The sequence below is a fragment of the Rhipicephalus sanguineus genome, chromosome 1, assembly GCF_013339695.2.
Source record: "Rhipicephalus sanguineus isolate Rsan-2018 chromosome 1, BIME_Rsan_1.4, whole genome shotgun sequence".
Taxonomy (NCBI): Eukaryota; Metazoa; Arthropoda; class Arachnida; order Ixodida; family Ixodidae; genus Rhipicephalus; species Rhipicephalus sanguineus.
The window spans coordinates 285714815-285741733 of record NC_051176.1 but is presented as its reverse complement, the minus strand read 5'-3'; the positions used below and the strand labels follow the sequence as shown (position 1 = coordinate 285741733).

The 26919-nt window shown below is 46.5% G+C and overlaps 2 protein-coding genes across 4 annotated transcripts in view; one reads left to right on the top strand and one right to left on the bottom strand.

Moving 5' to 3' along the window:
* Nucleotides 1-122: 122 nt before the first annotated feature.
* On the bottom strand, nucleotides 123-8765 carry LOC119379183 (ELMO domain-containing protein 3). 3 transcript variants are annotated; one of them, XM_037648396.2, is made up of 10 exons: nucleotides 8460-8765; nucleotides 8121-8169; nucleotides 7952-8020; nucleotides 7803-7891; nucleotides 7599-7722; nucleotides 7392-7514; nucleotides 7198-7328; nucleotides 5716-5792; nucleotides 581-708; nucleotides 123-471 (listed from the first exon to the last, which is right to left on the bottom strand). In XM_037648396.2, the coding sequence occupies exons 1-10, from the start codon at nucleotides 8499-8501 to the stop codon at nucleotides 344-346; spliced, it is 960 nt and encodes a 319-aa protein (XP_037504324.1). In that variant the 5' UTR covers nucleotides 8502-8765; the 3' UTR covers nucleotides 123-343. The 3 variants fall into 3 exon arrangements, with proteins under 3 accessions (XP_037504324.1, XP_049267857.1, XP_049267858.1); XM_049411900.1 differs by having other exon boundaries at nucleotides 7692-7722; XM_049411901.1 differs by lacking the exons at nucleotides 8121-8169; nucleotides 8460-8765 and having other exon boundaries at nucleotides 7952-8053.
* A 161-nt stretch (nucleotides 8766-8926) lies between these two features.
* The window catches only part of LOC119379185 (ADP-ribosylation factor-like protein 3), a 25106-nt gene continuing 7113 nt past the window's right edge, over nucleotides 8927-26919 (top strand). The window contains exons 1-4 of the mRNA XM_049413057.1: nucleotides 8927-8938; nucleotides 9542-9685; nucleotides 10428-10544; nucleotides 12611-12847. Of these exons, the coding sequence (XP_049269014.1) occupies nucleotides 8927-8938; nucleotides 9542-9685; nucleotides 10428-10544; nucleotides 12611-12847 (510 nt within the window). The remainder of the gene's footprint in view (nucleotides 8939-9541; nucleotides 9686-10427; nucleotides 10545-12610; nucleotides 12848-26919) is intronic.

Sequence of the window (26919 nt, the reverse complement as noted above, 5' to 3'; positions counted from 1 at the left end):
GGATCGCTGAGTCAAGTGTATAGAGTTGAAAGGGGACTATGTTGAGAAATAAATCGACGCCATTCCAAAATTTTCGTTTTTCGTCTGAAGGCTAAGTACTTATCGGACCGCCCTCGTATGATGCAATCCACGTAAACACGCCTGGAGTGCTTTTGGGACACGACATTCTCAGTATGCGCAGTGGTTTTCTTTTCTCCTACCGTTTTCATGGGGACTCACACTGCGCTTTCATTGTTTGAGCCACATCATTCCTTACACAGATGTATTTATGTGGCGCATATACCAAATTAATTGTTGATTGTCACGCACGGTAAGTGCGGATTGACGGCGCTCTACAGTTGCCTCATTGAGCTTCAATTGCCGCCAAGTTTGTGAACACCTGCGAAGTCGTCAAGGAACTCTGCTCCTCCTGGTACTCCCTCAAATTCCGAAGCACGAATCCGGGTTTCTTCTTTGCGAAAAACGATGTATCTGGAAGGAATACAGAACACGAGTACATATACAGAACGCGTAAACGTTAGACGTGTCCGCGAGCAGCACATATGTTTGGTATGATGGGGAATTGCGAGCAGTTGCGTACCTTTCAAAATGAACCCGGAATCCTTAATCGTCAGCTTTTTGTTCTTCCAAGACAGGTAGAGCAGCAAAAATGTACCAGCGTAAAACTCGTTCACAACATGCGTGACGTCATTTCTTTCGTTGCAGCACCTGCACGTAAGTCAATGCCTATCAGCACAGTTCATGTATCTAAGCATTCTCAAACACATGCAAGCTCCAACAGACACAGAGGAGCTGCCCTGCCATCCATGGTTGTTACCTGATAATTGTTTGAGGTTGGGAAAGACGCTTATTTCGGAAGGGAGCACGGCGTAGCGTCGTAACAAAAAAAAAAAGGGGGGGGGGAGGGGGACTCCGCTCACCTCTCCCCCTCGTCTTTCTCTGCTCGCATGTTAAGCACAGAAGGTAGCCGGGTGATGGCGAGTTCGATGCAAAGCGCAACGTATCAGCTATGCCAGGCTAAAACTGATGTCTAAACATTCTTATTTAAGCACAGGAAATTAACCCTTCCAACACGTTAGGGCGAATTTTCAATTTCAGGTAGCCCAGCTCGCCGAACTATCCACCCCAATTGCAAATTAATCAATAACCACAATCTTTACATATTAACTCAAATTAGATTACACTGCTGTTTTAGACTCAAGCTCTCAGGCGCCCGTTCTTAGGATGAGCGTCGTTGTCCCTCGCCGTAACCGAGCGAACGAGCTCAGATAAATATCTAGCTCGCGCGCCAGCCACGCGACGCTGTCCTTTTGCCGAGGCCGGCTGGATTAAGCGGGGACAGACGGTCCGATTTTCCATGCGATCCGACGGCCGACGCCGCAGTGGGGGAGAGGGAATGGTGGCTGTACGATGCTATGAAAGGTCACCATTCCGGTTTCCCCTCCGCCGTGTCGGACGTCGAATCGCATGAAAAATCGTACCGTCTGTCTCGCCCTTTACTCTGGAGCCTTCGCCGCCGAAACAGAACATGTAGGGAAAAAAAGAGAGAAAGGAAATGAAAAAAATAAATAAATAAAAGCTGAATAAAGACTTAAAAAATAAAAGTAAGGAATAAAGAAAGAAAATAAGGAGTTGTCTGTAACTGCATGACGACGATGTGGATGCGCTTTGAAGACGCGGACAGAGATGAGACGGGACGCATCTCTGTCCGCATAGGCGTGCGCAGGGTTCCCCTTCGGGGGGGGGGGGGGGGGGGCGAAGGTTCATCGCGGCGCCCCCCCCCATCTCTAATATGTCAATGTATGGGGCAGACTTTGCGCCCCCCCTCCCCCCTTCTTAGGTGACTAGGTGCATCCACCGTGATCGTCGTCATGCAGGACGAACTAGCCCAAATGAGTGCACTGTAACTGCAGTTCCCGTCGCCGAAATAGAAAATAAAGCAAGAAATGAAAAAAAGTAAAATAAATAGAAATAAAGAATAAGAAGTTAACAACAAAAATAAAGATAGTCCGTACCTGTGCGCATGCATATGTCTCTCTCACATTATTTACCTCAATCACCAAATGAAAAAACGCGTGCAGCTGCCCTAACATTTCGCATTATGAAGTATCGCAATCCTTAATGCCTTATTGGCGGTGTTGGTACTGTGATAAATAAACAAATAAATCATCAGCGCTTTTTGTTTTACAGATATATGCACTTTCCAGGACCGGAACCTTTCCTTGATGTGGGACTATATATGCTTGGGAACAGGGGCTAGCCAGAAACTTTTTTCGGGGGGGGGGGAGGTGTTCATCTATACTTTATGTATGTTAGTGCGTGCGTTTATATGTGTGCGTGTACATATCCACATGTAAAAACGGAAATTTTAGGGGGGTGAGAAGCGTTCAAACGTCCCCCCCCCCCCTCGGGTACGCCAATGCTTTCGGTTTACAGCGCTAAAGATAAGAAAAAGAAAAAAAAAGCTAAGCACATAAGACCGAACGTATCAGTCGATCCTTCGTCCATTGAGGACAATGAGAATCGACATTTTGGCGAGTTTTAACGCCTTCATAGGGCAACACAAGAAACAACACAGAACGGCGCTGACCTATCCTTGTGTCATCTTCGTTAGCGCTCAAGGTGTCTGCAAACGCTGCGGTGTCCCTATAAATAACATTGCCTAACGAAAGGTTGTTGCGCTTCTGTTTCTCTTGTAAATGATATATTGTCCACATAGCATTGAAGGTTGCAGCGTGGCGTATACAGTAGCGCTTCATTCTAAATATTGTTGCAATACTTTTACTCCGTTCATGAAAACGTGTTATTCTAATGTTCTCGTGACTATGATGCATTTCTATATGTCACGTTTCAGTTATGAACGATGCCGCCAAAGAACGTAGGCGTGGTGCAAGTCCCTTGCATGTGTGGCAGGAGGGGACGAAGCGGCGGCTCGAGCCCGACCACGCCCGTGCCCCCCCCCCCCCCCCCGAAATTTTTTTTGCTATGGCATGTATACAGAGCCCAAAATGGCATTTGACCACATCTGCCTGCCCGGCGCCCCCTTCAAATCAAGAGGGTGCCTCCCACCCTCCGAAAAAAATTTCTAATTACGCCCCTGCCTTACGCTGAGTATACTACAGCTGTTAGAACGAGCACGAAAAACGGGTACACGTTGATAACGAACGCGTAGCCATACACTTCCTTTTTAACGATTAAGAAGCGAAATCTACGACGTCACAACGAGTTGGTGCGCGAACGTCAAGGTCGCGTCGCCACCTGCATTTTCCGAGTTTTTGTGTTTTTTCTCGCTTACCGAACGCCTTCCAGCGGCAAAAGTGGCGCTTTTGGTATTGGCGGGTAATTTACTAATACGAAAAAAAAAAAAATTGTTTTCCCCTTTAGTGTCCCTGTCACCTTGGTCAAAAACATTATCCTCCGTATGAGTGTCGGTATAGGATTTTGTCTTGGGGGGTGCAAATTTGTGTTGCATAACGGCTGGGGGAGGAGAGTGTAGCTTGGGTGGGGGCAAGTGTTGGTGAGAGGGGCATCCTTTCCTTTCGCACCCCCTGCCGACGCCCATGATCCTCCGGCAAGCATGTTCTGATACAGCCGTTAAGGTGATTCATTGTGGAACAGCGCAAAAAAGCACAAAACACCAAAGATTAGAAATAGACACAAACAAACGCTGATTATGTCGGCCAACGTTCGGGTGGCCGGCTGAGTTTGTGCTTGGCAAGAGTGACCAAGTATAATGAGTGAGTGAATCGAAATGAAAAAAAAAAATGGCCGCCATATCGCCCTGCGAACGTGAATGTCCAGCGAAGCTGTATCAAACGCCACACATGTGCTGATGGGGGAAGGGGGGGGGGGGGTATGTTTTATTATCAATTTAAAGCAGGGGTCTCAAACTCACCTCAGCTAGCGGGCCGCAGTTTTTTGTCCCGCAATGGCCGGGACAGTGAAGAAGTTTGTCAAAGCGAGGGGGTGTGAATAAAATGTCACCTAAAGCTGCCACTTGGAACGGATTTTCTATATCTAATATACGGATCATTTCTGAAGAGAATTTGGCGTCAGGATTCGAGAACTATATCGATACTGGTCTCCCGAATGGCTCAAATCTGGACGACGATTGTGACACAGAGATTTTGTCCCGCGGTTATGTTTCAACACACAGTGACCGCATAGAGTGCCTCGAGGAATAAAATACTTGAGAACAGTCCCGTCTCTGTAGCTTACCCGAACAAATTAATCGCAACAGGCGAGTAAATAATGCAAGTACCATTTAACAATGTCACATGCATTTTATTCCTTGTGAAGCGGCGGGCCTCTAGAGAGACGTCCGCGGGCCGCATGCGGTCCGCGGGGCGCGTGTTTGAGACCCCTGCTTTAGAGTAATGGTAGTGATAATTGTTTTGTGGTCGCTGTGGTAGACTGTGATTGGTTCCGCGACCACTTTCATCAAGCTGAATTTGTTCATTTCGTCGAGCACAGTATTCACGCTGTTCGTCTGGTGTCTTTAATTACCCATGGCAGTCTTAGAATGAACTGAATGAGTTGCTAGACGGGTCTCTATTTTATATATGAAAGCGGGAAACACACGCGGGGAGAAGGAATGGCCGTTTGACGTCATTCGAAGCCCTCGTGTGACGTGCAAAGCATCTGCAACCTAATCTTTACCGGGAACGCGTGGGAGAGTGTTCCCACTGTACACAGGCGCATATCATCTATCATGCTGTTTTTATGCTTGTTTTGTGGTTTTCTCTATTGAAACGAATACTGAGCTCTATACTGTATGCCTGATTGCAAAGAAAGATATGCCGTTTCCTTCAATTGTTAAATGGCCCCTAAATCACCCAAAGGTCGAAATTTATAGTTGTGGCGTTCCAGCTGTGCACGAGTCTACAGCGAATGCTAACGGAGTTACACGCGTTTTCTCGTTTCGCTCTTTCCTTCGCCACGCTTCGTTCCTCGGCTCGTCTCTCCACATCTCCGAATGTGTCATCTCCGAATGTGTCGGCTCGTCTCTCCACATCTTCCTCAGTGTCTGAGGTGAAAACGCAAGGATCGCGCGTGTCTGCATGCTAGCAGAGGAGCACGCGAGCGTCTGTGGTGAGTAGCGGGATTTGCCCGATTTCTGTAGAACATACGCGCTATAGGAGTTTTGTGCTGACACCACGAAATTCTCAGACCAACGAGAGGTATGCACAACTTCGCTGTAAAAGTTAGGGCAGCTTCGCACTGGTGGTGTCAAGCCTGAAGGAAGAGCGGAGCTAGGCGGCCTTCTTTAGCATACCAGCCAAGCCTATGACCTAGAGAGATCGCCCGATAGCAACGCACTCACATGGTTCCCATAAATGCTTGTTCTGCTAGCGTACCTGGATAGCCCAGTGGTTACGACGCTCGTCTTCAGACCTTGGGTACGGGTGTTCGAATCCCGCCTGACCTAGGAATTTTATTTTATTTTCTTCTCCTCCTCCTTTCCTTCCTCCAACGCGTTGCTAGGCGACGCATGGTGACGTCATCGCTTGGCGAGGTTTTTCTGCGCGCACCGCGAACGGCCTAACCTCCGGCTTAAACAGCTTCGCTGTTAATAACGGAATAGCGAGACACTGCTCTCGTTCAATCCAGTTATAGTATATTGAAATATTGCACCGGGGGTTCCGCAGAGGCGCAAACTCACGGCGTACGCAGCGTGCCTGTCTTGGTGCGGGCCATAAACTTGCGTATACGCACCTGTTCAGTACCTCCTCCCTCAGCGCCTCTATGGACATCTTCGTGATGTTTAGGCTCATTAGAGCAAACGGGAAGTTCTGAAAAGAAAATAGGCAACGTCACTTCTGTATAAGCTGTGCACTCCAGCGTTACAAAGGTTCAAGGCGCTTTGTTGGGCTAGTTGGTTATGATCCATGAGACTGTTTGGCGTAGCGCACACCCACAAGGACAAAGAAGGACACACACACACACAGCGCTAACTTTCAACTAATGGTTTTATTTTTGATCACACGTGTCCTTTTTATACAGCAAACAGGCGATCGATAAAACCAAGAAAACATGTAATAGTACAGCATTGACCGCGTGCACGTCATCACTGATCACATCTGCACCCACCTTCTTCAAAGCGACATTTCAAGATACCTCTTTTCTTTATCGGACAAACCTAAAGAAGGCGCACTCACGCATTTTTCTTTCACTTTTTCAACTTCTTTGTCCTTGTGGTTGTGCGCTACGCCAAACAGTCTCATGGTTACAAAGGTTCTCTTTGCTGAATCAGCTAAAATAATTCTGCAGCCAGCATTAACAACAAAGAAAAAAAAAGTTGTTCACAGTTCACGCCCTGTCTCAAGCACGAAATGGTGCCCGCGTTTGTGACTACGTGTGTGCGTGTGTACACGTGAGTACTGGGCTGAAGGATCCTATCACAACTCTGATGCCTCGTTTGCTCCACAGAACAATTTGCGAGCATGAGCGTATAAGCGAGCCAAAGCTTCAGCAAACTGTGCGACACTCGCAGAAAACTGCGATGAAGACGGAGTTGCGTGTTCGATTCCAGGCCTCGATGGTTGCATTCCGACAGGGCGGAATGCAAAGCGTTCGCGTACTGCGCTTTGGGTACACGAGCCCCAGGCGGTAAAAATTAAACCGGAACGCTCCACTATACAGCATCTCTCATAAACCATCTGTGAAATTTTGAAACGTTACACCCAACAATTTAATTTAGCAAAAGATCAAAGCAAGGCGGCCCCGGCTTCTACAGGTGTCTCTTTCCTGCCCTATACAACTTACCAGTGAACGGCGGTTTCAAGCACTCTCATCTCTATACCTTGTTACCACTGCTCACTCGTGAATATTACGGCTGTCATCTAAGTCTCTGAGACACCGCAGAGTTCATGTTATGAACAAAATTTACTTTCGCAATGTAATAAATAATTGAAATTATATAAGTTTGGCAATGTAATGCTACCTTGAAACGTGCATTCCCCCCCCCCCCCCCTCCCTCCGACAAAAAGAAAACGCAGCTCTGGTGACAGTAAAAAATATTTGCAGCATCTGCTCGAAGACGCTCCTCGGCAGGAAAAAATTAGGGCTGAAAGAGGCCATGGAAAGCATGAAGGGCAAAAATGTGCAACACAAGGACAGTACAATATATCCCATATTGTATATGGTTTCTTTACAAATTGACGTCTCAGAACAGTTTAGTGACAAACAGATACATACCTGGTCTCGATCGCGTGAGAGGCTGTAAATGTCATTAACGAGTTCTATATTCCCAAAGCCTGTAGTCAAGAACAGAAGGTGTAGAATACCAAGTACACCAACGCCTCTCAAATCAGTGGCCGGGTCGTTTCCTGCAGAGTGACAACAGATCTGGAATCTGCACCGGAAAGGACCATCGTAAGAAAGCCTGCTACCTTGGAATCCGATTCTCTCCCAGTGACTGCCGTACCTCGGGCAGTCGTATACAGTGTTTGTAAGTTTCCTGTAGATTGTCTGCAGAATCTCCAAATGCAGCGTATTGTCGTTATCGAATGGACCTGAGGCGATGGTAAAGGAGCGTGTGCTACAGCTTGTTCACACGCTACACGAGCACGTGAATTAGATGTGAAACGCAAGCATACACTGGGCCAAGGCGAATGTGAAGTCTCTAGCCGGCACTAGCCCCAACTTCAAGCGCGGCGGACCGAAAAGGCAATGTAAAATCAGTTTGATACCTCTGCGCTGGATCACAGGCCTGATGGTGGTCTGCGAACGAAAACAGGTTTCTGTTGAACTCGGACATGTGACGCTACAGCATTCATGAACGATTCACTTTGCCAGCTTACCATGTAGGAACTCAGGTCTTTCTCCTTGAAGTAGCAAAGTGCTTCCTCGTACGTAATAATTCGTGAACAATACGTCACAGCCCCTATACCTAAAAGAATAACCAATCAGAAGGCTTGCGCTGGTTTCGCCAGAGCGACATAGCTCTTACCGACAACATTCGTTACTTTGTCCCACTCTTCTTGCGCCGTGCGCTGTTCCTCTTGCGCTCTTAAGGAATCTTAGAGGTGAAACCGTTACTTTATTTTTTTTTTCGTTCAGCAAACGTTGAGAAACTTCTAGTTTCTTAAAGTTGAGAAAACTTATATAAGTTATCTTACCGAGTTCTGAGCGCTTAAAGAACGCTGGTGTACTGAGGTCAGCCGGGTCCTGAAATTAGAATAACGCAATAATTAGCGCCAGTGTCAAGAACATTTCTCCTGTACTTGGTCAACATCACATCATCGAAGAACTGCGTGCGATGACAGTCAAGCATGCAACTACTTTCCAACGGCAACATTCGCCAAGTTTCAGCACGACAGCGCGCTTACACGCGCGCCACCGAAAAGCGTTCCGCACAGTTAAATGCGCACAAAGGAAGCATTATGCTCTGGGCTAAAGACATGGATCAAAGAGCTACACGCAATAGGAGAAGTGAAACGGTGTTATCGGCTTTATACCGTTTCGTCGCTCTCCTCCGGTTCCAGTGGCCATGTGTCCATTTTGGCCCAGAGAGTGTTTGGACGTTGCCTAGACAACGCGCTCGTCGGTATCCCGCTTGTGAAGGCTGTGCGAAATGGTTATCAAAGGCAGAACGCGCTACCACTTGTGAAGGCAGTGTCCCAATGCCCTGTTCCAGACAGTCCTGAGGGTGCGCAACTTTTTTTTTTCTTTCTTCCTCTCTCTGTTTTCCGCATCACTTCACTGGCCTCCCCGATCTCCCTCCCGGACGTCGGTGAAGGCCCCTTCCGGAACGAGCGGCGCGCAACGCTCAGAAATGGTGAGAGGCGCATTGATCGCGTGCTGCTGGCATATGGACTAGCGGCGTCGTGCGTTGGATACCCGCGGATATCCAAGCGCACTTGCCGAGCACTTTCTGAATATTTGTAATCAATCCACTTGTCCGCCCGAAGATGCATGGACGACAATGTTCATATCCGTACGAGTTCTCATTTTTCCTTCGTCATTATCAGGCTTCAAGAAAATTTTCAACGAGCTGTTAAACCAGAGGAGTGTACTGCAAGAGGGAACACGCCTTTTGTGCTCGCGGTTTAAAACAGTGTCCGGTTGAAATACATAGGACAGTGGGCGTGTGACGTGGGCGTGTGCTGCAGCGTATATTTTGTACGCTATGTGCCATCTATGCGAAAGGATTCAGTGTCATCAGTAATGCGCTCTGTTGCGGTATACGCTACGTTGTGGTAAGCAGTGGTGAAGTAGGATAAAGTTTCGTTATATACATGCAATGTAGTAAATGGTAATGTGCGTTGAAAGAAGCTGAATGGCGGCAACTGTTCGTACATATCATTCTGTCTGAAAGCTCGTTTCCGCGGCTGGCGTGCCATATGTAATTCAATATTTGCGGATTTCACACGCAGCTCCACGAGGAGAGAGCTATAGAGGGAACATTCATGCACGAGCTATAGAGGGAACATTCATGCACTAACGCTTTCATAAGGTAAATTAGCCATGATTTCATCAACTTAACAAGCACGTGTAGCGTATACCTATCCCCAGAGTACGTACTCTGAGTCAACCGCAGGGACTCCTGGCCCTGCTTAGGAAGCTCAAGTCGACGCCCGACCGTGAGCTACGGATCCTGTTGCTGGGTCTCGACAACGCCGGCAAGACAACCATCCTCAAAAAGTTGGCATCGGAAGACATCGCTCACATCACTCCGACACAGGTGCTATTCGATGCAATGCGAGCGTTTTTACCAAGGCATGCATGCATAGGCGCATGGTTCTCCATTGCGCTGTAGCGCCCCTTCCCCTTTTCCCAACCCCCTCTAACGATGAGAACGCATTGCAGAAACGAGGTATTGAGGGGAGGGCTTTTGCATGCCCCCTCTCCCTCTCTCACGGCAGCACTGATACACCCCTGATGTGAGTCCGGCAGCCTTCTTTTCTGTTCCCAAAGCTAAAGATAAGCCTGAAAGGTCAGCGTTTTGATGGGGCTCCCGCCATCCAACGGGCTCTCACAGTCTCCCTGAAAGAGGTCACAGCAGCCGACTTTCAGGAAGCCTGCGCAGCGTGGAAATCGCGTTGGCAGCAACGCCCAAGGAGTCTGTTTTGAAGAATTTTAATAATATGTACCGATCGGGTGATTTTTTTTTTTTTTTTTTTTTTTTTTGCCAGACCCAGTCTCAGTACCTTACGTTGTTTATATAAATCTCTTCAAGCAGGACGGCAGCATTCGTCAAAATCTTGGGTTTAGATGAAATATAGTGCCTCGTAACTTACTTTCTTTTTTTTTTTTAATGCGATACAATAAACACCATCCCGCAATAAACACATCGCGGGATAAATGCATACATGTACAATCGATATTAAATATCCTTCTTTAACTTTCTTGTGCAAGCCGATTTTGCACGCGTCTGCAATCCTGTAATAGTCTCGTACCGTCCACTGCTGCTGTCTTTGCTGCAGGGTTTCAACATCAAGAGCGTGCAAGCTGAAGGCTTTAAACTCAACGTCTGGGATATCGGCGGCCAACGCAAGATTCGACCTTACTGGCAGAACTACTTCGAAAACACCGATGTGCTGGTATGTGCGACTCTTTGTTGATATATTGCCGCGTGCTTTCTTCGCAGTGTAATTAGGTTTCACTTTTTGGCCGAGACGAGACAGACGGACAGACATTCCTCTCTTGGCACACTACGGGACCATGTTTTGTATTCGCCACAATTACCACATGCACATTAAAAAAACCCAGGTGGTCGAAATTTCCGGAGTCCTCCACTACGGCGTCCCTCGTAATCATCTCGTGGTTTTGGGACATTAAACCCGAACAATTATTAGTATTACAATTACCACACGGTCCGTGAAGCAATATAAACAGGGGTCGATCGGGAGTCATTTACACCGATTGTGATTTGATTAGATTCGTCGTGCTTAAAACATCAAAATAAAAATTAATCTAATGAGAGACGCTCTAGTGGTGGATCTAAATTTCAGTAAATATGCAGGGTGTCCCAGCTAACTTAGACCAAGAATTTAGAAAAACCGAGCACTCTAGAAGAATTGTGCCAACTGCATATCAGCGGTGGTCGTGTGTACTTACAGACAGCATTTTTTCATTCCTAAGAATAAATAATTTTCTTAATTGGTCAACTATTTCATTATTGCTTGAATTGCTAGCAGGCCATTTTTAAAATAGCAGGTCAAATGAACCTTCAAGCCACGAACGAGTGGGGTGGCGGTTCCTGTTTCTTACGTGTCCGTTTAACTATCTTTCTTTTGAGCTCTTTCACTACTCCCCTCTTTTCACCGCCACCATTTATATTCCTTCTCTCTCTTTTTATGTCGTTCTTTTATACTTTTTCGTAGAGGCGACTTGTCGTTGTATACCTTGTTTTCATCAGCGGCTCCGCCACAGTAACACTTTCCACACTTCCAGGAGGGAGAGTTTGTTTGCACCTCTACAGCTCGGTGTGACGTGACCTGAGCAGAAACGTCGCATATGACGTCAGTGGTAGAGCGCCACGGCGCTGTCGACTCTGGCTTTGGCATAGTGGTGCTGGTGGAATAATCATAACTGCGAAGCGGGCACTGAGTAGGTTACTGACCCCCCCAGTGACACGGACCAGACTTGCAAAATAGCGATACTTATGCAACGCCAGGCAGAACCTCGCCTTTCATTCAAATTTAACGGCGGTGGTATGACGTCACACGTGAAGTTTCTGCTCAGGTCACGTGATCACGAGTTGTAGAAGTGCAAATATACTCTCCCCCTCCAGGCAGCCCTTCCATCCCCATTGCGCTTTCCTTGACAGTCGACCTCAGCGGCCACAACTAACTCCCACTTCTCTCTTAAGGCGAAAACCTTCTCATTGGAAGATGTCCTTAAACGACCCGTGGACGCGAAGCGTACAGAAAATACCCACGTGGCGTGAGCTGCGCGTTAATTTCGTTCATTTCGTCTTTGCGGCGTGCGCGTGATTAAAGAAAGAACGGCGCTCGCGTGACTCCTCACTTCGTCTGCGAAAGCGGTACCGAGGCGGTAAAGGAGAAGCTAAAGAAGACTATCCCCTGATGTATCCTCTTAGATAACCGCACACAGGGCCCCGTCAATATTTTTCTTTTTCTGTATGCCCCTTTTGGTTAGTTTCTGTAACTACTCTTCCATCACGCACTGCCATCACACCTGTCCATGCATGCACTCCTCTGTCTCGCCGAGCTGCCGTAAGCGCAGAGGTGCTTTGCCACTGACACACTGATAGCCGTTCTGGTAGCGTATACTTCTATCCCTTCTCTTTCACTTTGGCTGCTTGACGTGCAGCGCATGTGTCAATAACACTGAACGCAACAGAGATTGCCTTAGTCAATGATGTCATATGGTGTCAACAGACGTGGTAAAGCATCTCTGCTCTTGCATGTAGCTGATGGATACACTGTTTTCCGTCTCGCTCAGCAAAATGGATAGTTTGCGTTAGTGCCTTGTACGTACGTGTCTCTTCTTCGCTTTGACTCATATACGCATCCGTAGTTTCGCTCAAGGAAGCTCGAATGCATAGAGTTCGTTCGAATATTTTTAACCAACTAGCCCACTGCCAGGTTTTCCTCCTGAAACCACCAATTCCATGTGCGCACATGACGCGTTTATCTTGCAGCTGTACGTGATCGACAGCTCGGACAGGGCGCGCTTCGAAGAGACCGGTGTGGAGCTCGCCGAGCTTCTCTCAGAGGACAAGCTGCTGGGAGTGCCGTTGCTCGTTCTGGCCAACAAACAGGATTTGGTGCATAGCGCGCCAGCGGCTGAGCTGGCCGACGGCCTCAACCTGCCCGCCGTCCGTGACCGGCCCTGGCAGATACAGGCTTGCAGTGCGCTCTCCGGCGAGGGACTTAAGGTACGTCAGTGTGGATGTCTAAAGCGATTGTTACGTGACAACACACCAGGAGATCGTTCAAGAACGTACCACTCGTAACCTTCCCGCGGCCGTAGATACCGCTCAGAAGGTACCGGCAGCTGTCGTCAATACGGCAGACCTGCCCCTACAAGCTCACATTCATCAACAAACCCGGCGAAAGCCGTATTAATGAGAACTAACAGACAATAATGCCAATGAAAGTATAGGGGATGTTATTTGTAGTAATTAGGATATAAATGTGAAGAAAGTAAAGAGGACGAAAAGATGACTTGCCGCCGGCAGGGACCGAACCTTCGACCTTCGAATAACGCGTTCGATGCTCTACCACTGAGTTACGGCGGCGGTCATCCGTCCACATTATGGGGTATATATGTGCATTTAAACCTATAGGAGTGTTAGTCAGCGCCGATCGCAGCCATGGCAGCGAGTGTGGTTTTTACGAGCTGGCAGCTGACCAATGATCCCTCGCAAACTACCTGAAGGCATCAAGTCTGCCAGAACGAGACCCTCGCTATGAACGAAGGAAAGAAGATGACTTTTAAGGGCTCGTTTTTCCTTGTTAGACACAATATTAATGAGAACTAACATGCATTGGCATTATTGTCTACGTGACGCTAACAGGCAGAAAAAGAGTGTTCCACACTCGCCGCCATGGCTGCGATCGGCGCTATAGCACCCTTACACACATACCCTATAAAGTGTACGGGAGAACGACCGTCGCCGTAGGTCAGTGGTAGAGCATCGGACGCGTTATTCGAAGGTCGCAGGTTTGGTCCCTGCCGGCGGCAAGTTATCTTTTCATCCACTTTACTTTCTTCACATTTATATCCTAATTACTACAAATAACATCCCCTATACTTTCGTTGGCATTATTGCCTGTTAGTTATCATTAATATTGTGTCTAAAAAGGAAAAACGAACCCTTAAATGTCATCTTCTTTCCGGCGAAAACCGGGACGTATTACTGGCATACTTACGTATTGGAACCAAAAATGCGTTGAGGTCAGGCCCGTAGCCAGGGGGGGGGGGGTAGGGCCCCTCCCCCTCCCCCGAAATTTTGGTGATGTATGTGTTTTTACAAAAAATAAATCATAAAAATAGGTGTTTTTCTCTAAAAGTCAAGGTTTCAAGCAAGTGTCCCCCCCCCCCCCCCCCGAAAAAAATTCCTGGCTACGGGCCTGGTTGAGGTATGCTACGTTTACAATCGCCAGCCCACTTCTCTACACTTCGATGAAAGTCTGTGTCGATCATTTTTCCTACCGGAAGAGAAATGAGACTTGTGAAATGGTTTACAGTGTTTGTCAAAAGAAATGAAGCCACCGAAGCTATGTGCGACGCTCTCAGCCTTCTGTCGCCTCCATTGATCCAGATTCCTCAAAGGCCTTGGACAGTGCAAACTCTCGCCCTAAGCATACTACTTGGATTTTATGGCGTCATAAGTTCTGTGGACGCAACAGGATGTACCCAAGATACAGGGACACTCATTCTTTTAGGGGCTCCATTTCGTTAGACGAGTGCTACAAAGAGAAGTTCGACTTTTATTTTTCTGCACCACATATCGTCGCAGCTACAGCACAATAAAACAATTTATACATATGTGACTTCGAATGGTAATCTCAAGTTAAACATTGCTGTCGACATCGACGGTATAGGCCTCAAACAGATGACGCTGACAAACAACCTCAGCTCTGTGCCCTTCAAAGCACCCAAAATTCTAATGCGGAGTCACGCAGATGCGCTCTTGCAGAAATTTTGCTCAGAGCCCAAGTTGATTGTAAATACATGTGAAATTAAGATTTCGAGAGGTCGTTTAGAGAAAGCAGCGCTAACAGACTGTATTACAAGGAAGTAAGGCAAAGACACGGCGTTACTTGAGGTCCCGTTCGTTGTGGCTGCATTTGAATAATTACAAAACACCACCTCAACGTCTCCTAATATGTTCTGTAAGCAACACAGAAAACTATAAACGAACCCATGTAATAAAAATGGCTGAGGTTTAACTCTTCTAAACCTAGTTATCACAAACTAAACGTATGTTTGGCTTGGTTTTGCGAAGGCTATGCACACAGTGTTACATTAAAGTTAGGCTTATTCTTCTTCTCCTTATTGTAGGTCGTGTTGCTGAACGATGGTTGCGGTTGCAGTCGCTTCGATCTTGGCATGCTTCCGTGCTTGGTAGGCTTCTTTAAAACGTGCTAATCTGGCCTCCGTTTGCTCCAATGTTTCGGCAGGAACTTTGCCTTTGCTTGAGATTTCGCAAGCTGCCGTGTAGCTATACTGGATGATTGAATTCAGCCTGTGGCTTGCGCTGAAGCGCTCGCACAGACGGCCTCTCCGCAGCGGATCACGTGGCGTGACGTCACGCCAGCAACTCCTACGCTCCGGCGGCTCAAGGTCTTGCGAAGCGATGAATGACCTTGGGAGACATAGCGTTGTAGAGCTTTCGCCCTAAAATCCCTCAACCAGAATTAATAAGCTTTACGTATCATCCAGTTCTCCAGAAGCAACCACAGAATCCTATGGCATGCAAAACCTCGGTAAGCGCTATCCTCACAAGTAAGCGTACAGTAACCGGTGAACGCCACAAGGCTGATTTCGCAGGAGCAACAATGTCGCCTCTACTCGATTCTGATAAACCCTAATTATCAGAGGCGTTATCAAAAGTGGCACCTACCGGCTAAGTCAACGTACCCTTATCACCTGTAAAGGATGCTCTTCCGTGAAGACAGTCTTGCCAAGGAGAAGCCCACTTCCTAGGGCATAAATAAAGCTGGATAAAACGTTCAAAGTTAAAATAAAAATAAAAAAATGGCGCGAAATAAAACAAGATAAGAAACAACACAGGACAAGCGCTGAGTGCCAACAAGTGCATTTGTCCTGCGTGCGCGGATATACATGCACTATACGTATTATGAGGAACCGCTTTATTCAGCCGTGCTCGAGCCGAAATCACATTGATGATGATATATACAGATGACGAAGATGCACAAGTGATGATGATATGTAAAGAGGAGGAAGAGTCATTCACTTTTCGCGCTCACACCAATTCCCTCGCGCGGCCGGAAACGGCCGCCTGGCCGCCTGAGAGTATTACGAAATGCGTCGGGTATAAGGCTTAAAACGAGATACATGCACTATCTCTGTCCCACGGCAACGGTGATCAGATAGAGTGCTAAGAGGGCACACGCGGTAATTAACAGGGGGTGTCTGTTCGACGACCGTCACAACACGGCGAGACGAGTCATAGCGAGACTTTCGAGTTTCTTGGCCGGTGTTAACAAGGGCCAGGTGACGGCAGTGTGCGAGGCGAGACAAAAATTGTTCAGAGAAAGTAGCTGTTGAGGGTGCAGATGCCGAAAGGAACGAGACGTCCAGAGCGAAACTCGGGGAGCGGCCATGGACGAGGAAGAATGGAGAAAAGCCGGTAGTGCGTTGCGTAGCCGTATTGTAAGCGAATGTCACGAAGGGCTGGATTGCATCCCAGTTCGTGTGGTCGGGGTGGATGTACATTGAGATCATGTCCGAGAGGGTCCGATGAAAGCGTTCTGTCAATCCGTTTGTCTGCGGATGCTAACTAGAAGTTGTCTTGTGAATGGTGTTGGAGGTACGCAAAACTTGGTCAACAATGGAGGACAGAAAGACTTTGCCGCGATCGCTGAAGAGAACGCGTGGGGCTCCATGGCGTAAAAAGATGTTGCGCAGAAAGAAATCGGCGACTTCAGTGGCAGTCGCAGATTGTAGAGAGGCTGTTTCCGCGTAACGGGTCAGATGGTCAACGGCCGTGACAATCCAACGATTCCCATTCGATGTTGTAGGAAGAGAGCCGTACAAGTCTATTCCGACGACTTCAAAAGGCAAGGCGGGACAAGGAAGTGGTTGCATTAAGCCAGCAGGAGCAGTCGTAGGTCGCTTTCGCCGTTGGCAATGGACACAGGAGGCGACATACTTGGCCACGGCTGAAGAAAGGCCAGGCCAGGAGTAGCGACTTCGTATTTTGTCGTAAGTTTTATGATAGCCTAGATGACTGGTGGTTGGATCATCGTGAAAAGCTTCCAGAACCTCACGTTGTAGAGAACGTGGTACGACTGGGACCCATTTATTTCCATGGCGGTGGTAAACATAGCGATACAAAGCACCACCGTTAAGCTTGAATTGTCTAAGTTGTCGACGGAGTCTGGCGTTTGGAGGAGGAGAAGAGCCGTTGATGCGCTCAACAATAGTGCGGCTGTAAGCGTCGACACGTTGGTGCGAAACGAGGACGGATGGGGTGCCGGATGATAGCCACTTAGCGCTGCGATTGGAAAGGCGGTGTCGTTTTGGAGCGACGATGGTTGGCTATCTTCGCTGGGCAGAGGGCAGCGTGATAAGGCATCGGCGTCTTGGTGCTTCTTTCCATACCTGTAGTGAAAAAATCCGTAAAACAGGTGGTGGGTGCTCGAGCCAACGTTTCGACAAGTGGACTTGTCTTCTTCAAGGCTGGAACTGATTTCCTTAGCTATCGTGTGTATATGCTTCGTGCCCTCTCCAAAAGAGAGGAGAAGGGGTGGGGAGGGGGGAGAGGCCACCGCGACGACCGGGTGAGTCATAAGGAACGAGAAAAAAAAAGAGAAAAAAAAAGAAAAAAAGAAAAAAAGGCGGGGGGGGGGGGGGGTGATGGCAGGGTGTACGTTTCACTGAATGATTGTCAATGGAAGCACGTGGCATTTTAACAATAGTAGGTTCGAAATGCCTAGAAGAAGGGATTAACTCTCATTCGTTTCGTTGTGTATGTACCATATCGAACAGATTCGAGAGCCCCCTTAGAAACGTTAATGCCTGCTGGCTGGAGTGTATTGAACTTGTGAATAAGGTATGACTCTGTATATTTTCTGACTCTTGGGGACCGGAAGTTTGACTGAAGTATGTAAAGTTTGAGATCTTCGAAGTTGTGACCTGCTACATTAAAATGCTGTGCCACTGCTTTGGGTAACTTTTTCGCTGTGTCCGCGCGATGCCCGTTTAATCTAACATTAACAGGTTGCCCCGTTTCGCCAATGTACCGTTTTTGACAATATGAACATTCGATCATGCAGATAACGTTTGAACTAGTGCAGGTAAAACTAGATTTTATATGATGGACGTAGTCACTTCCGGTGCTTTTAACTATAACGTCATCTTGAAGGTGCTTACAAGTCTTACATCTTGGGCGAGAACAAGGTGTTATGTGGGCAGTAGAATGAGGGTTTACTTTTGCGTGCACTAAGATGTCCTTAAAATTTTTATTGCGGCGATACACGACCTTTGGTACTCCGGGAAACGCTTTTCTAAGGCGCTCGTTGCTTGCCAGTATTGGGTAATACTTACGGAGGATATTATTTATGTTTGGTAGCGCATTTGAGTATTTGGTTATAAATGCTGGCGGCTGGTTAGGCTGTGCTACGGGGGCCCTTTGAGCTAGTGATGATTTCCTATCTAGTTGACATGCTTCGTTGAAGACCTTGTTTAGAGCATCATGCGGGTAATTTCTTTTAACTAATGTTTCCTTTAGGTTGCTTAAGTCGTGAACGTAGTTGTTGTCATCGCTACAGATCCTTCTTATACGCCTCGCCTGTCCTACAAATATCCCTTGTTTGCAGTGTCGCGGGTGATGACTAGTGTAATCTAGGTATTGATGGCTGTCTGTTGGTTTTCTGTAAAGCGTCGTCTTTAATTTTCCTGCTTCAATAGATACCGTCGTGTCTAGGAAGTTAATTTCACTGGGAGAATGGTGCATGGTGAATTTAATACTGGAGTGAAACTTGTTACAGTGGTCAATGAATGCGTTTAGTGTACTTACGCCATGTTCCCATATGATAAATATGTCGTCTATGTAACGGAGATAGGTGGAAGGCTTCACTGGACATGACTCCAACAGCTCCGATTCTAAGTGTCCCATAAAAATGTTGGCGTATGTTGGCGCAAAAGGAGTTCCCATGCTAGTGCCGAAAGTTTGCAGGTAGTAGGACGAATCAAATTCAAAATAATTTAGCGTCAGGACTAGTTTAAGTAACGATAGGTAAACTTCAGCATTATGTGCTTGCTTGCTTTCTATGAGTGATTTTGAGACCGCTTCAATCCCTTCAGCGATAGATATATTCGTATACAAGGAGCAGACATCTAATGTTACCAGAATGGCCTGATCCGAGAGTGTTTGTGTTTCGTTAATAGAATCTATTATTCGAAGGAAATGAGGTGTATCTTGAACAAAAGACGGTAGGTTAGATGGTATTTTAGATAAATGATGATTTAGAAATGTTGATAGCGACTCAGTAGGTGTATTGTTGTTAGATACTATAGGCCTGCCCGGGATTTGCGCGATAAGCAGTTCATCTATGGATACCTTATGGATCTTCGGAAGAAGGTAGAAGCGGCCTGCTTGCTTGTTTTTAGGCATCAGGAAGCGGTGCTCAGAGTGTGTGATTAATTCCCTAGCTAGAAAATCCGTGATCGTATGTTGTATGCTATTACTATATTCTTGAGTCGGGTCCGTGGCTAATTTTCGATAGTGCGTGTTGTTGCTGAGTTGTCTGATAGCTTCGTTTTTATATTTTTCTATAGGCCAGATTACTATACTACCTCCTTTATCCGCTGGTTTTATCACAATGTCTTTTCTGTTTGAAAGTCGCTTCAAGACCTCGTGTTCTGCTTAAGTTAAGTTCTTCGGCTTTCGACTCCGTTTAGCTGTGCTCAGAATTTCCCTTGAGACTAGTTTTATATATTGATCTAACTCTTGGCATTGTTCTGCGTCTGGTGTCCAAGTGCTTGGCGGACGCAAACAGTCATTGCTTACGTCTTCCGTATCCGCCTTATCAAAAAAGAATTCCTTGATGCGCAAACGTCTTGAAAACTCAGTTATATCTTTGTGGAGCTTGTACTCGTTCACTGCATTGTTTGTCGGACAAAATGTAAGGCCGCGCTTGAGCAGATCTATATCGACTGGACTTAAGCTTTGTGATATGTCTACCACTTCGCTGCGGCGTTCTGGGTGTTGGGCTGGGATTGCGGGGCTTTCTACCATGTTCATCGAATTATTGAGGGCAGAGTTCGTAGCATGATTTTCTTTGCGCTTTTCCTTGATCAGCAATTTATCTTGTCTACGTTCTACAAACTGGGCAAGTTCTTCAGTTTCCTCTTCAGATAGGTTGACGCTATTAAGTTGGTTGGTGATTAAAGCAAGTTGATTTCCGCAATGTTCTTTTAAAATACCTATTAATGACAAAGACGCGCTTTCTAGAATGCTGTTCCATTTCGCTAATAGTTTAGGCGGTAGGGTACCAAGAGCACATCTGACCTTAATTTTAAGACCTTTCGGAATTTTCTTTTCTTTAATGTAGCTAGAGCATTTCTTCAAATGCATTCTGTAGTTTGTTTGTTTTGCGGCGAGTTTATGGGATTGGAGAAAAGACGGATATTTGCGGCTGCCTTTCCTGTCCTTGGTGTTTGTTAGTCATTTCTGTTGGAGTCGGGCAGACCTCCGGGAACGCCGCAGCGAAGTGGTACGCCGCGAGCGAACACCCAGAACGCCGCAGCGAAGTGGTACCATCTAACCTACCGTCTTTTGTTCAAGATACACCTCATTTCCTTCGAATAATAGATTCTATTAACGAAACACAAACACTCTCGGATCAGGCCATTCTGGTAACATTAGATGTCTGCTCCTTGTATACGAATATACCTATCGCTGCAGGGATTGAAGCGGTCTCAAAATCACTCATAGAAAGCAAGCAAGCACATAATGCTGAAGTTTACCTATCGTTACTTAAACTAGTCCTGACGCTAAATTATTTTGAATTTAATTCGTCCTACTACCTGCAAACTTTCGGCACAAGCATGGGAACCCCTTTTGCGCCAACATACGCCAACATTTTTATGGGACACTTAGAATCGGAGCTGTTGGAGTCATGTCCAGTGAAGCCTTCCACCTATCTCCGTTACATAGACGACATATTTATCATATGGGAACATGGCGTAAGTACACTAAACGCATTCATTGACCACTGTAACAAGTTTCACTCCAGTATTAAATTCACCATGCACCATTCTCCCAGTGAAATTAACTTCCTAGACACGACGGTATCTATTGAAGCAGGAAAATTAAAGACGACGCTTTACAGAAAACTAACAGACAGCCATCAATACCTAGATTACACTAGTCATCACCCGCGACACTGCAAACAAGGGATATTTGTAGGACAGGCGAGGCGTATAAGAAGGATCTGTAGCGATGACAACGACTGCATTCACCACTTAAGCAACCTAAAGGAAACATTAGTTAAAAGAAATTACCCGCATGATGCTCTAAACAAGGTCTTCAACGAAGCATGTCAACTAGATAGGAAATCATCACTAGCTCAAAGGGCCCCCGTAGCACAGCCTAACCAGCCGCCAGCATTTATAACCAAATACTCAAATGCGCTACCAAACATAAATAATATCCTCCGTAAGTATTACCCAATACTGGCAAGCAACGAGCGCCTTAGAAAAGCGTTTCCCGGAGTACCAAAGGTCGTGTATCGCCGCAATAAAAATTTTAAGGACATCTTAGTGCACGCAAAAGTAAACCCTCATTCTACTGCCCACATAACACCTTGTTCTCGTCCAAGATGTAAGACTTGTAAGCACCTTCAAGATGACGTTATAGTTAAAAGCACCGGAAGTGACTACGTCCATCATATAAAATCTAGTTTTACCTGCACTAGTTCAAACGTTATCTACATGATCGAATGTTCATATTGTCAAAAACGGTACATTGGCGAAACGGGGCAACCTGTTAATGTTAGATTAAACGGGCATCGCGCGGACACAGCGAAAAAGTTACCCAAAGCAGTGGCACAGCATTTTAATGTAGCAGGTCACAACTTCGAAGATCTCAAACTTTACATACTTCAGTCAAACTTCCGGTCCCCAAGAGACAGAAAATATACAGAGTCATACCTTATTCACAAGTTCAATACACTCCAGCCAGCAGGCATTAACGTTTCTAAGGGGGCTCTCGAATCTGTTCGATATGGTACATACACAACGAAACGAATGAGAGTTAATCCCTTCTTCTAGGCATTTCGAACCTACTATTGTTAAAATGCCACGTGCTTCCATTGACAATCATTCAGTGAAACGTACACCCTGCCATCCCCCCCCCCCCGCCTTTTTTTCTTTTTTTCTTTTTTTTCTCTTTTTTTTTTCTCGTTCCTTATGACTCACCCGGTCGTCGCGGTGGCCTCTCCCCCCCTCCCCACCCCTTCTCCTCTCTTTTGGAGAGGGCACGAAGCATATACACACGATAGCCAAGGAAATCAGTTCCAGCCTTGAAGAAGACAAGTCCACTTGTCGAAACGTTGGCTCGAGCACCCACCACCTGTTTTACGGATTTTTTCATCGCAGCTTCCATCTTCCACTTCCTGCCGTTTTTTGGATTTCCATACCTGTAGGTGACATCAAAATAGTACTCCTGCAAGCGTAGCACCCAGCGACCAAGGCGACCCGATAAGTTTTTCAGTGACGAAAGCCAGCGCAGTGCGTTATGGTCGGTAACGACTGTAAGGAAAAATTGTAGCACAGAGCAACACACGGACAGACAGAGAGGACGGGACTGGCGTGCCAGTCCCGTCCTCTCTGTCTGTCCGTGTGTTGCTCTGCGCTACAATTTTTCCTTCAGAAGTCATGAACCAACTAGCCCAACAAAACGTATTGCTAAGCCACATTTCGACCCCGTCGAAACGTGGCCGCTGTGGCCGGTAATCGAACCGGGGCCATCGCGCAAGCGAAGCATTCCGGAAGCACGAAATAAAAGCCTCTTGACGAAGCAGTCTTTTTTTTTTTCAAAGATAGAATTTTGTGTTGCCAACGTTTCCCCCATCTCTGCACGACACGCCCCCGTGCTACAGTAACGCTTGTAAAGCTACTGCCCGTTGGGAAAGTCGGAACAAACTCATTTTATGTTATGTTAAAACGACGAGCAAAAGGGACGACAGACATACAAGGGGGGCGCTGGCCCCCCCCACTCCCAGAAGTCGGGGGGGCTGAGCCCCCCCACTTTTGTGAGCGTTCACTGCCGGCAGCGCAGTGGCAAACCAACTATTACGAAGTTTTCGTTCGACACAACTGTCAAAAAATTAGATTATGAGATTTAGAAGTATCCCCAGCTTCTGCAGTGAAGATCGTCTTCCGTGTCTCACCACGACGGACCGTAGATTCTGTGCAACGCTTTGATACCTTGCGCTCTTGCATTGTGGAGGAGGCTACAGCTGAGCAGCGGCTCTCAGGCGTCAGAGTCTTCAGTCCTTTATTTATTCCGTTCTACCTGAAATCAAATTTGCATCACCGCCGACGCAAGCTAGGGCGGGAACCAGCAGCATTTATGAAGATTTCAGTCAATAAATGTTACTGCAGTTCACAGGAAATGCATCTGTTTTTTTCTGCGAAAACTTACAGCATTGCCTGCAGCCATCCCCTTGGCGGAAGTGAGTCGATGAGCGCGCAGATGCGCGACTTGGGCAGAGCTGACGCGGAGCGGCGGTGGATGAAGATTCCGCCTGTGTTTCCGAATTAATATTATTCGCCTGTCTGAGAACGATGCCGTATACGCGCACGAACGGTTCAACACCATTATATAAGCCCAGCAATGATTTATTTTGCGCAAATAAATCCATTCTCGCCGCCTGCTACGACTATAGCCTCTGCTAAACCATCGTCGCGATGCCATCTTCTCTTTCGTTCGGAACAAGACGAAATAAATCAAGTTTTGCTCGACATATTACCACTTAGGATGACTGCCGGTTGGGCATGTTGGTAAAGGTTCATGATGAAACAAGCGCAATAAGCACGAAGACTCAGAAAAGAGACAAGACGGAGTGCTTCTTTTCCTTTTTTATCACATGAATGCACGTCACCGCAAACCTCTTATTATCAGAAACAGCGTGAATCAGCTAAATACCGCTATGATAACCGATGGCATACAGCAGGTAAGCACGTGTTAACCACAAAAAAAAACAAGAAAAGAAATGACCGAGTCATGTTACGTCCAATAAGGCAAATTCAGAATCTGTTAGCAGAATAGACGCCTGGCTGACGCACTCATCGCCTCCTTTCTCAATTCGAAACGCTTCAATTATTTCTATTGTTCGCTTCTCGTGCTTGTCGATTATTTCTGTGTCACAAAATTGTCGATTATTTCTGTTTCTACGCTCCGTCTTGTGTCCTTTCTCAGTCTTCGTGCTTATTGCGCTTGTTTCATCATGAATATAAACACTAATGCGTGGTTTAGTGCGTACTCGTAATTCTGACGTCGCCAGTTTCGCGGTTTTTGTGGCGTTGCGTGACAGGCAAGCTATTTTAGCGCCGACCAACGATGAATATAACCAACAGCGAAGAAGTAATGGCGAGGAAAGGCAGTATCAGAAATAATTTAGTACCTTGATCTTCTACCTAACAATACGTGGGGAGTCATTCAGAGATGGGACGTTTTAGCGCCTTTGGTTGCATCGCGTTACGAACAGGCGCTGTGGGCATGACGCAGAAGACTTTGACCGATCATAAACAGCAATTGCCTTATACGAGACAGAAAAAAAACGGACAACTTTGTTGTTATGCCAGTCCAGATCTAGTCGATGCAAGTGTGAGGTTCTGAGGCTTGCATAGCCATGTTTACTGAGAGGAAGAGTTGTAAGGGCACACTTGCCCTCCTTGCCCCCGCTCTCAGAAATAAAAGGTGAAAGTGCGACGCCGGAGGTGCCATTCGTTGACCTTTATAATCTTTTAGCTCCCATTCAATACTTTTTCCGTAAAATCATATCGACGAAGCTTGCTCTTCTTGCTCATGAGGTTAATTACAAAACTCAATGTCACAAAGTGGCACACGGCCTATTTCTAGACTTCTCCAAAGCCGTTCACTTCGTCAACCACAACGTTTTGTTAAGAATGTTGGAATTTTATGGTACTGGATGCATAGCAAGTTTTTGAACCTCATCGTATTTACAACGTGGAACTCAGATTGTAATATTTGCAGGTGAATTCTCAGATGCAGTACCTCACAGGGAAGCGCTCTGTGACCTTTCCGTTTACACTCGCTATTTACCATATCCTAAACATTGATAGCGAAGCTAGATTTGTAATCTATGCAGATGGCGCGACTTTATCTTTTCTTGGAAATTAAGGTTCAGGGCTAGTAACAAGGGTTAACACACCCAAACTGGTATTAATCTGCCTCGACGAACACATGATGTGTGATAAACACATCACGAGTATGATGAGTAAACTCTGTAAAAGAATTGGTATTTTACGCAAAAAAATTTTGTGTGCCCCACATCAGGCGGCGCGCTTCTGCACAAGGCACGTTTTTACAAAATAAATATTTCGCATTGTTCGTTCGAGCAATAACCACCAATAAAAATATTACCAAGTGGCGCTGTTTCAAAACCGCATAGTTTATGCAATATGAAATGCGTCGTACATACCCTTTTCAGTGGCCTTTTTATAATAAACCCTGCACCATTTAGGTTAATTCCATGTACACTGATAATGTTCCAGGAAATACAAAGTTGGGCTAGTTGATAATATTACTCAATATATTAACAATAATTATAACATGGCAGAATCACTAGCTGGACTAAAAGCAAACAAAACAAAATGTAGAGGCAAACCTCTAGACTGGCAAGTAAAGTATGTCAGTACTAATTGAGGAAAACCTAGGCTGCAGTTTTTGTTACCTCTGTTACTAAACACAATTAAATGTAACAACTTATTGATAGAAAAGAAATGTCACCAATTTATCTACGAGATGTACTACTCTGAGAGCGACACAAGTAACATATGCTCATATGTAATCATTCTGGCAGTCACTTTAAAATGCGTTGCTAGGCTAGCTGGTGCTTGGATAAATTCTAGGAAAGCGGCGCATCAAAAGACAAGAGAGGACGATCAAGTGCACTTGTTGCCCGATCTCCCGTGCTAGTCTTTTCCTGTGCTTCTCTCTATGTATTTATCACTTTTTGAAAATTCTTAATAGTTAATGTTTAAACAGTCGTGGCTGCAAATATTGCTTATATTTGCTTTTAAGACGCAAAGGAACACAATCACAAGAAAGGACATGGGACAGAGCGCCCCCCGTGTCCTTTCTTGTGATTGTGCTCCTTCGTGCTTAAAAGCAAACATGAACGTACACCAACTCGCCCAACGAAAATTTCTCTAAAAAATACTCCTTACTTGTATGATACGGATGTGTATGCTTGTTCTGAGGCATGACATTTAAAATGTATTGTCCTTTTTATCATGTTGCTGCCGTCTGCACACACACACACACACACACACACACACACACACACACACACACACACACACACACACACACACACACACACACACACACACACACACACACACACACACACACACACACACACACACACACACACACACACACACACACAAACACACACACACACACGTGTGTGTGTGTTGTGTGTGTGTGTGTGTGTGTGTGTGTGTGTGTGTGTGTGTGTGTGTGTGTGTGTGTGTGTGTGCGCGCGCGCGCTTCGAGGCCCCCCCCCACTCGTGAATAAGTTGGTACGCCACTGACGACAGAAAAATTTTACAGGTTTGGTGGACGGGTTGAAAATGCGCTCGGTCCATATTAAGGCATCCCATCATGCGAAATTGATAAAAGCACTTTTGTCCAAGGTACCTTACATTTGGTCGACGACTATGGTCGGCGCTGGTGGCTTTTTCCAGCCACCTGGGGCAGTGACGGACCTAGAGGGAGGGTGGTAGGGGCTATCGCTCCCCCCCCCCCCCCACCTCCCTTCAGTGCCTGTCGTCCACCTCCTTTGTGAGGTTGCCTCTGCTACTACTGCCCAAACCGCAGTGGTAACCGAATGGTTAGCGAGTCCACTTCCAATGACGGAGGTACTGGTTTCGATTCTCAGTGCCAGTCGTTACCGACCCACCGGTTTTTATAATGGGTAGAGAAGTTGCACCGGCCTGGCGCTCGGTGTTGTGGGTCAGGGGCATAGCCAGAAATTTTTTTCGGGGGGGGGGGGG